This window comes from Dermacentor silvarum, chromosome 2 (genome assembly GCF_013339745.2).
Source record: "Dermacentor silvarum isolate Dsil-2018 chromosome 2, BIME_Dsil_1.4, whole genome shotgun sequence".
NCBI classification, from domain to species: Eukaryota; Metazoa; Arthropoda; class Arachnida; order Ixodida; family Ixodidae; genus Dermacentor; species Dermacentor silvarum.
The window spans coordinates 147,889,981-147,900,456 of NC_051155.1; the positions used below are offsets into that span (position 1 = coordinate 147,889,981).

Below are 10,476 nucleotides of genomic sequence, written 5' to 3' on the forward strand. Positions count from 1 at the left end.
GGCGCTGGCTACCATGCTACTTCCAGACCCAAAATGAAATAATTTGAGTGATTTTATCTAGTCACGCCAAGCGAAAGGCGACACAAACGACGCGTGCTCGTTAAATTGCATAAAATAATTATTGATTTGTACAATTGAGACTGTAATCTTATGGAGTTGTTAATGCCAGCCTTATGTAAGCAATGAAAATGACTTCTCCACGAAATTCGGAAGACACCTCTCAAGCGGATCTCTCAGCGTATCCTTTATAGAAGTCTGCGCAGTCAACAATACTTTCAGTATGAAGCTTTCTTGACACTGTGGCGGCGTAGTTTTTGTTTGACTTAAGTGGGTCAATTTCAATGTAGACATTTTATAATCAAGAACAGCGTGAATGATGCCAAGCTTTCTGTTTACTTCGGGCCTCTGTTTGAAATGCAACTTGTACCAACTTGCAACTCGTTCCTTATCGTCAAATTCTCAGTCGTGTTTCTGTGCCATTTCCGTCGGAAAGAGACGCAGAGATAGTGTACAACTCGCTCCGAATTGACCCTGACCCAAAGAGGTCTGCTTGCTCCAAGAAACTGTCTTTGGAAGGAAGCGTGCTCACAGCGTAAGTTTGCACATAGCCTCCTCCATAATTCTATTCGTGCTTTGCAGCGTTTGATTGCAAAAGCTGTTTTAGTCGGAGAAAATTTGACTGCTAAACAAGCATGTTCAAGCTTATAATCTCTACCTGTCTTCTTCTAGGCTGAGTAGTTTGCCCATACGAATTGCTGTGACAAGCTAACTGCTGCTGGAGTAGGTAGAAGGAAATACGTGACAACAAAAGAACCTCCGATTACGGCGGGAAAAAAAAAAAAAAATACCAGCATGGAAACATTTTCTGAAACTATGTCGAAAATGATTAAGTAAACAATGCCAATTCGCACGATTTAGCCATTCATACACCACATTTGTGTGCTATCAACTACAATGTGCATCACTCACGTGGTTTCCCAATCTGTACTTAAACAGTGTAATAAAAGCAATTCAGAATATGGCAGCTATCATTACTTGACACGTGCCCCTATCGCCATGCTAGCTGTGGTTCATAAGTACATCCATCACTCGAGACTGCATGGCCTGCTGCTTTGTGACTTCCTACAATATTTTTCATAACCTGCGGCAGGTTATGCATATGCGGCACAATTACCAGCAGAACGCCGTTCATTTATTTTCTCTTCTATCCTCATTCTTCACATTTTGTCTGCACCACATTTCACTAACTGACTCCGAAATACGCCTCCAGACAACAAGGATAGCAATGTGGGCTTGTTGGTACATCTTGACTAAAGGGAAGTTAAATGCAGAGAAACACAAGAACAAAAAGAAGGCATGATGGATGCACAGGTGACTGTGCATCCACCTTGCCTTCTTTTTTGTCCTCGTTTTGCTGTGCGCTTAACCTTCTTTACTCTTCGAAAGCCTATTTCTGCATTGCAGAACCAGCCCTGGCAAACTTTGGTACAGGTGTAATTTTAGTATTTACTGTCTTCTAGCTGCTGAAACGTCTATGGGCTGGGTACAGGTTTAAACATTCAACATTTTGCAAAAGTCTGAAAGAGAAATTTATTCATGGCAGCATCAATTATCAGCTGGTAGAAACGTAACATTGAATTCCAGAATTATGAAGCAGTACCAACTATCCAAGCAGGTCTGGTTTCCTGTTACCTTGTTCAAGTTTAAACTTTTATATGAAACATCATGTTGTATCATGTTGTAATATATGCTAAATCTGGCCATACTTCAAATTTTTGGCCGACATTCATAAGGTTCCAAGATTGTCTACAGTTAAAATTCCAACAAGCATGGATCACTATTGGCCTTTTCTTTCCTTGTTTCTTTTTTGTATTATTATTTTTTTTTTTTTGTCAGTAAAAGCTTGAGGCATTACATAATGTACGCAAGCTTGTCCAACAAAGTACCTTGTCTGATAACCAATTACATTGTGAAGATCTCCTATAGTTGGTGCAAGTATGTAAGAAAAAGTGCTTGCTCTATCAATAACACTATGGGGCCCTGTGCGATGGGAGAGCTAGTGCACATTCTTCACTTGACTGGGTGCAGATAATACTGGTGTCACACATACACATCTGATCACGATTGGGGCCAATCCAGATTGAGCTTGATCCGGATCAAATGTTGCTACATGGTCATTTGTGATAACGATCTTATGGGATCCAGATCCGGACAATCATGATCCGTGAATCGCGATCAAGCTTATTGATCGCGATCGCAGGCTCACGTCTACGCCCTCTAGCACAATATTCTGAAAACGCTGAAAACAAAAAGTAAGCGTAGCTCAATAAAAAAAAACGTTCAAGCACCTTTTTATCAGCGATAGTATGCTGTAAAATTAAAATATCGTCTAAATTTAACCGTATTTTGCAAATTTGAATTTGTAGCCAAGGCATTATGGGCAGTTCTGAGAGTTGCTGATGATGAGCAGATGATAACTTGATCTGGATTGTTGGACTGTGTAGCATCGACCATTGTTGATTGCGATCGAGAAATTCGATCCTGATCGGCACCGATCGCGATCAGAAGTGTACGTGTGACACCGGTATAATGTGTTTGTCGCTTGCAAAACCTCTTTAGTGCGCTGCATTTACGTGGTACCCAAATAACAGGATGTACTGACAGCCTGCGGAATGTCTGTAAGTAGTATTAGGCTTACTTGCAGCTGTACTGTGTTTTGGAATACTTTTTATTTCATGCTACATAACCTCTAACATGAAATCGGTCACCGTAACAACAAACGTTTTTTTGCTAACAAATGAATGTGGAGTATTAAGTAAATTCCGCAGTTCCTTTGCTGCCCGTACTCTCTGTGCAGCCCGCTGTCTCGCAGTACATTCTAGTTATGTGAAAATACTTTTGACAGGCCTGTCCACAAATTAGGGTTCTCTCATTTGCTCCTGCCGACTTAGCAATCTGCTGCACATTGAAGATGATATGCCCTAAGAATATGGTTCTTATGTCCTCAGCTTCACCAGTGACTGCTGCCTTTGTGTAACATGCAGTGCAGGGTATGCAACCAACAAGAGAACTAAATAAACCTTTGGTTTCCCTTTTGCAGGAGCTTCACTGCTAAGGAAGCGAAACAGTTGAGGGTCAGTGTCAACTCCTTTTTCGACTTTCTGTTGCTTGCCATCAACACGGTTCGCCGATTCGGCCCTGCATCCTGAACCCATTTACTCTGACAATTTGATTAGGCCACTGCAACAGACATTACTGACATGGCCATCAAGACACCAGCGCCTTTGGCCAGCCGGGCGATCTATGGCTATGTTTTGTACGTGTCGTGCCACCTGGGACTTGCTCTTTACGTGCTTTGGGCATACATCCCAAGTTCTTGGCTGAAAGCAATGGGCATCACCTACTTTCCTGACAAGGTGTGGGCCATTGCTGTGCCTCTGGCTGGTGTCGTGGCCATATTGGTGTTTGGCTTCTGCCTCTATCCTGCCATCATCGCCTTTGCTACAGCCCCAATGGACTCTCCATCCACCATTTGTGACAAGTACTCCGTGTATGAGTACAGGAAGCCACCCATCGATGGTGCCATACCACCAATCAAGGATGTCCACATTTCACAGGTGTGCCGTGAACTGTATGGAAGTGATTGCCAGAATTAAAAGCTTCTGTTACTGTTTTTCAAAAGCCAATGACTTTCAGGCTCTAGTTTCACAGTCAACAGAAATTAATGTCATTAGTTAAGGGGACACTAAAGAGGAACACAGAGTCAATTTAGTCTGGTAAAGTATTTTTTCAGAAAGTCTGTTTTGATTAATTTGTTAATATAATACTTACTTGAAAAACTGAAGCCCAAGCTTCCATTTCCTGAATTTCTTGCCTATACACAAGCACCGGTATGTTAATGTGACATTTTGAATTTCAAAGTATTTTGGTCTAATTTTACTGGCTGTAAAATTCTTATGACCTGCTAAGTTTAATTCTTTTTACATTTAGAATACAGTGTAATTGTCCTTTACTGATATGAAATTGACCAGGCCTGGCAGATACTGTCAAAATCCATGATGTCACCATGTGCTGGTGAAGAAACCTCATAGCAACACCACCACCTGTCTTTCATTTTAATGCCTTTTTTTTTTTTTTTTTTTGTCGCGTGGTAGCAGTGGCCATCTTGCTATTGTAGAAGTGCAATCCATTAAACTTTTCTTAATTTACTTAAACTAAAGGGGCTCTCTGCTGCTCAGAACATCTCTTTGAATTGTGGTGAGAATGAGAAGATTGTGTGTCACAGTGATAGAAAAGCGCATGCTTGTATCCTATAAACAAGGAATTGTATTTTTTAATTTGGCTCTGAAAGTGGTGCAAAAATTACATATGGGCATCGCTCGATGATGAAACAATGCAACCAATCTGTGTACCACCACGTAACCAAAAAGCTGTGCAGGGAAAGTTATTTTGTTTGGATACATTATTGTATTGCCTGAAATTGTATTTTATACACTTCTGCTAACTTGTCTATGTGTGAGAAAGAGAGCTTCCTTATTTCCAGCCAGTGCGTGTTGAAAAGTGGCGCTGCAGACGAACAGAGTGGTGCATCGATGGGTCCCCAAGCATCTCCGCTATACTTGGTGATGCGCAACGGTGCAAGCATAATGTGAGTAGTGTTGTGGAAGTGGTGCGAGAGTCGCTGTCTTTTTCAGGATGTCAAATATGTGTTGCGCTATTAACAGTGTCATCACAATACCAGTGTAGGCATTACTTACCACAATGTGGCCTGCTTGACGGGTGCATAAAAGGTTTGGATTGACTACTTAGACTGAGAATATAGGAGACCAAAAAAACTTATGACTTATGCAACCGATACTTGCTGAGGGCAGCTATTCGAGTCATAATTTCAGTGTTTTACACAAAGTAACCGCTCGTGCGAAAACCCTATGCACTTGCACTTTCTCACTTTTACCGGCGTGGCATTGCCATAGCGCCCAGTAATGAGTGTTGCGGGCCTCTATACACAGATTCAAGAAGAGACTACTTAGATCGAAAAAATCTGGTTTAGAAATTTCTACTCACTTTCCATAGAGCCACTGTGCATTTAGATACTTTGAATGGCTGACATTCTATTGCGCTACAAAATAAGAGGTCCTTAAAGAATGGTACACAGTTTCTTTTTAGTTCAACTTGATATTTCTCTTTAGCATCCCTTTAATATGAACACGGTGGTGAGAAGCACTGTCTTCAAATTGTAGGCAGAAAGAAAGCCAGACTTGCTTCATAGTTTTATGCATATTGCTTCAATTTTCTTAAGATGCATTCGACTGCATGGTTCCTACCGCACTCCAACTTGGTTTGCAGTGGTGCGGTACCCTTTCGAGCCAGAGAAAGCCAGTCCCAGCCAAACATTCAGCTCCTCCCAGAACAATCAAAGTCGACATGTGATCGAGATTCTGTTAGATCTCGGTCGGCACTCCTAGCTCAAAGGTGATAGCACCTTCAAGCACGCTGAGCTGCAGTATGGTGCTCTGAATGAACCAGTCGAATGTGTTTCAAGCGCTCAGTTTTGACCAGCTGAATTAAACAGCACGTCAGGAGGTTCGAAAGTGAGTAATTGAATGTGCCATTAATTGTTGAGTTCCAACTGTGAAGTACCTGAGTCCTTTATCTTTCACATGTCCCCTTAAGGGGGGACGTGGCTTTGAAAATCAACTTCCTGATTTCTTCATGGATTTTGATGAAAATTGGCACAAATGTTTAGAATGTCTCCCTGATACTTCCATGAAAGTTTCAGAGTGATACCTTGAGAACATTTTATTGAGCAGAATTTTTCTCTCTTGAACTTTCTGGAGGGCCTGGGGAGCTTAAAAAACATGATGGAAGGCTCGTTGAGTATTGACTGCATAGCTCAATGCGTGCTGAAGGTCGTGACAGTCTTACTTTTTTTTTTTCGCAACGCAAATTTTTTAGATAGTCATTTTTCAAGTTACCTTCGCACCAAGCACACTTTCAGGGTGAACGAATAGCCACGCCATAAATTTATAAAAAGTGAACATAAAAATGCGAGACTGTCTCGACCTGCACAGTAGTCCAAGAAACGTGACAAAAAAAACAGAATCGAAATAGGCTAAACGGTAACGAAGAAATCAGCTCCAGAAACTGAGCAGAAAGGCGAAAAAAACAGTTTTGAGAAAACGGCTCTCAAAGTTGCACCTTCTCTTCAGTTCTCTAAAACGCACCAAAGTTGTTCTCTTTGATGTTTTTTGTTATGTGGGGCTTCTTGGACATGTGGCCTCTGGTCTGCTGAGCCTTCGTTCTGCCTTTTTCATGTTTGTATGGCATTCTTTACTGCTGCTCTACAAAGAGCATGGTGCCTGGGTTTCAAACCAAGTGAGGTGCAGAACTATGTGGGCATAAATATACAGTAGTTCTAGCGTTGTATCTGCAGACTGCCTCATTGATAGCAGCCTCTAGTGCAGTCAGTGAGGCATTGTTTTCTTTTGGTAGAATCGACCATGTTACTGAATGAAGGCTCTCAGCAGCCTTCTGAATCATCTTCCATTGACAATGGCTGTGGATGTTAGGAGAGCCACTGATAGAGAGGCAGCAATGCAGCTGCTAGGTGCTTTCCAGTCTGTACTTTTGTATCATGCCTCACTTCTGCAGCCAGGTGTCTGTGCCAGCCCAAGTGGCCTAGTGAACAGAGCTCATGATGAGGTTCTCTTTATGAAGGGGTGGTATGATAGGTATTGTTACGAGATATCGTGGCATTACGATAACAGAGTCGGCGCGCGATGTGCTAAGCCGCGGGTCCGAGGTGCCGATGTGCGAAATGCCTGGTCGCGGGTCCGCGGAATAGACGCTCGACGAGCTTAGTCGCGCAGTCCGAGGTGCCGATGCGCGAAATGCCTGGTCGCGGGTCCGAACGCTCGGTAAGCTCAATCGCGCAGTCCGAGGTGCCGACACGCGAAATGTCTAGCCGCGGGTCCGAGGAATAGACGCTCGAGGTGTCGACACTCCATGAGCGATGTGCCGACACGCGAAATGCCTAGCCGCGGGCTCGAGGAGTCGACGCTCGAGGTGCCGACGCGCGAAGTGCGTAGCCGCGGGTCCGAGGAGTCGACCCTTGTTGAGCGATGTGCCGACGCGCGAAATGCGTAGCCGCGGGCTTGAGGAGTCGACGCTCGATTTGCTTAGTCGCGCAGTCGGAGGCGCCAACGCACGAAATGCTTAGGCAAGGATCCGAGAAGTCCGCGCGCGATGTGCTTCATCGCCGAGTCGGAGACGCCTACGCGCGAAAGGCTTAGCCGCGTGTCCGAGCATTCCGTGCCCGAAGCTCGGTCGCGAAGTTCGCGTCACCGATGCTCGGAATGCTTAGCCGCGAGTCTGAGACGTCCACAAAAAGCGGGATCGGCCACGCTACTGCGATGTCCGCGTAGCGCCCGCTTTAACACTCGTCGAGATTACGGAAACTGTCCGGAGCTCGCGAGGAGACCGCAACAAGCGGAGCAGACGACGCCATCACGGAGCGAGCACCGGACCAATGGCGAACCGCGCTGGGGTCACGTGGCGGGCGCGGCCAATCGGTGGCTCCGGCACGACCTTCAATCATTTGCTTTTTGTGTGCTTGTTTCTGTATGGAGGAGATAGCTGAAGCGGCAGATTTGAAGACGGAGAAATGCGCTTTCCAACGAGACCAAGATGGCGGCGCTCGGCTGCGCCGTTCCGGAGATATCGTGGCTTGAAAAACGCCGTTCTTTCGCGATTTCCACGCAATTTTTCGGCACCTTGGCTGATACAACAATTTTTTTAGAGCACTTCTACTTGGTTTTCAGTGATGATATTTCGGAATCAGATAGAATAAGAGTTACAGAAACTGAAAATGTGATTTTCAAAAAATCGATTTTTTAGCCATTTTTCGCGATGCGAAAGCCGCGTCCCCCCTTAAAAACTGGCTGCCGATCATTTTAGGGCACAAGTAGCAACAGTTAAAGCTTTCAATTGTGTTTTCAACAGACTAGGAGCTTTTTATTTACATTCCCTTACGTATCATCAGAAATTTTAATAGTACTCCACCTCACATAAGGAAAATTTCAGCATTTTTTAAAATTGCAAATGCTGCTGATTTCATGTATGAAGACATTAACAACACTGATAGCTTACATAGACTGATGGTGATGGCATTATGTGAAAATAAATTTGCAGTCCCAAGTCATCAACTCTGCTAAGCATCTCCAGTGCCATGCACCTGTTCGGATGGCCTGCAGGCCCCAGTCATGCAGTCGACCAAATGTTTACATAAATGCTCAAGATTGGTGTTTGCTTGAATGCCACTGTGCACTGCATAGTAACTGTTATCACTTTGTGCCTTTGAAAGCTGGCAAATCCATCCAACAAGTGGTGATTAGGATTATTAGTGACATTGTAAAATTTGAAATCCTCCAGCAACGCAGATGCATGAGTCAGGAACAAACCTTCCTAAGACGTACATATTGATAATGGAACATATGACAAGGATTGCGGTAGCCACAGCTCTTTGTCCGAAGACTTCAGCTTAAACATAGGCTTAGTGTGTTAGCGCTTCACATATGTAATGGGGAGGGTGGCACAGGCATAAAGCCCCTCCATCCATGTGCCATTGAAAATGTTGGAGGCCATGGAATTGGCTAATACTCATTTACCTGCTCTGCTTTGACAGTGCTCATAAGCACTGCATAGTGTTACGTTCGGCGACCAGCGGGGGCAGCGAACTTGGAGTATCTCCTGATTGCCTGTGACGAATCGCTTCGGGAAGCTGAAAAATGTCCCACAGGAAAGTTAAGCGGCGACACCATGTCTAGACACATTTCAAAGAATACGTGGCTACTATATGTCACCCGGACGCCGACCACGACACTAAGAGCAAGAAACTCTTGGAAAAGGGCCGCTTCTATGACGCTTTCTCACGGCCGCTCGAGAGACCCGCTGGCCGCCAAGGCCGTTCTCCAGACAAACCCGTCGATGGCTGGCCTTTTCAGGGAACCCAGACGCGCCAGTTCGAGTCAAGCGCGAAGCCGCCTGTTTACGAGTGGGGGAGTGAGCAGTGTGTGCCCGAGGCACTTCTCCGATGTGTTCAGGGAACAAAGGCGCCGGGGGATTATGCGTACCCTCGCCCTAAAGGCAGACCCTTCGGTGACTCTCGCCACTCCGATTGGAGGAAGGTGGGACCGCAGCTTGGCCAAAGGGCTTTTAAGCAGACTTTTGCGGCTCATCGAGTGCTCTCCCCTCTGCCCTGAGATGTAGCAGGTGCTCTTCCAATGCTCTCCGTGAGAGATGTAGCCAGTGCTCTTTCATCAGCTGCGTCATGTAGCTCATGCTACGAGAACAATGTACGGTGCTCCGTACTCCAGCCAGTACGTGTATCCCCATGTCCTGTAAATAAGTTTGCCTCTTCCATGTAAATAAACCCCCTGTTCCGTTTACCCTACCTCTCAACCTCGTACTCATCACGAAAGAAGCAACCCTTCTTGTCAACTCTGCTTGGACGACGGCGTGGGCCCGCTTAGCCTCCGTGTGACCCCCCGGTAGCGTAGGCCAGCTACCCGTTGCGAGACGCATCGGTGGTGTAGGCTAGAGAGCGACCCGCAGTTTGACGTCGGACTCCGAGGCCACGACTCCCAGCTCCGACAATAGTCTATTTTGTTCAGTTAACAGTACTTCTCTGGTTTCATTTCAGTCATGAAAGAAGTAATTTTATATTTTCTGATGCCACCTTTAATGTGACCCATTAATATCATCTTGTGGGCACATAAAGTAAGGTTGTACGAAACAGTTTTTTTTCCAAACAATTCATTGTTGTTGTGTAGCAATGGTAGAGCACGATTTTTGGTTCAAACCCAGCTAATGATGACAATTTCTTTCTTATTTACCTTGCCCAGGTGTTCACATCGTGATGCCACAGAGATCGCCCGATTCTGAGCTCATAGCTCGGAAGAAAATGCAGCTTTTAGAAAACATAGTTTTTAAACAACACAGTAGGGGTCTTAGCAAATGTATCAAAATGGGTAAGAGCCTGCTGCAGCAACTTCTTTGGTAGCGCCTAGGCTGTAGCACCTTGCTCGTCCCAGCAACCTTTTGTGTTGAGGGTAAGAACTTGCTCTACAGGTCTTTGCACAAATGTACAAGACAAGCAGATAGAGAAAATCAATCCTTATTGGAGAGAGAAGAGAGGGGGAGAGGAAGCACAGAAGGAAAGTGACCTAAAGTGCCTGGTGATGCTTAGCAGACTTGATGAGGGGGAGTACTATTGTCAAAATTTCTGATGATACATAAGAATGGGTAATGACCCACTGTTATGTTCGTCAGTGCAATGTGAATGCTTTTTTTTTTTCTTATTGAAAGTGGTTTGCAAACCACTAAAACACAGTTCAAGGTGCAAAAGCATTAAAGGGACACTAAAGAGAAATATTATTTTAGCTGTACGTATTAATAACTTCGCCCTTCTACAATACA

At 44.7% G+C, this 10,476-nt stretch overlaps 2 protein-coding genes across 2 annotated transcripts; both read left to right on the plus strand.

Annotated features, from left to right (window-relative positions):
- The first annotated feature begins 50 nt into the window (after nt 1–50).
- LOC119441898 (uncharacterized) lies at nt 51–3,344 on the plus strand. The gene is made up of 3 exons (XM_037706547.2): nt 51–238; nt 464–592; nt 3,101–3,344. The coding sequence occupies exons 1-3, from the start codon at nt 183–185 to the stop codon at nt 3,207–3,209; spliced, it is 294 nt and encodes a 97-aa protein (XP_037562475.1). The 5' UTR covers nt 51–182; the 3' UTR covers nt 3,210–3,344.
- On the plus strand, nt 3,261–3,656 carry LOC119440454 (phosphatidylinositol N-acetylglucosaminyltransferase subunit P). Its single transcript, XM_037705361.1, has one exon. It carries the CDS (start codon nt 3,261–3,263, stop codon nt 3,654–3,656), a length of 396 nt encoding a protein of 131 aa, XP_037561289.1.
- Nucleotides 3,657–10,476: the final 6,820 nt, after the last annotated feature.

Coding starts and splice junctions, on each gene's coding strand:
- LOC119440454 (XM_037705361.1), top strand. CDS start 3,261: ATGGCCATCAAGACACCAGCGCCTTTGGCCAGCCGGGCGATCTATGGC.
- LOC119441898 (XM_037706547.2), top strand. CDS start 183: ATGAAAATGACTTCTCCACGAAATTCGGAAGACACCTCTCAAGCGGAT. Junction 239..463: donor TCTCAAGCGGATCTCTCAGC/GTATCCTTTATA, acceptor TCAAATTCTCAG/TCGTGTTTCTGTGCCATTTC. Junction 593..3,100: donor GAAGGAAGCGTGCTCACAGC/GTAAGTTTGCAC, acceptor TCCCTTTTGCAG/GAGCTTCACTGCTAAGGAAG.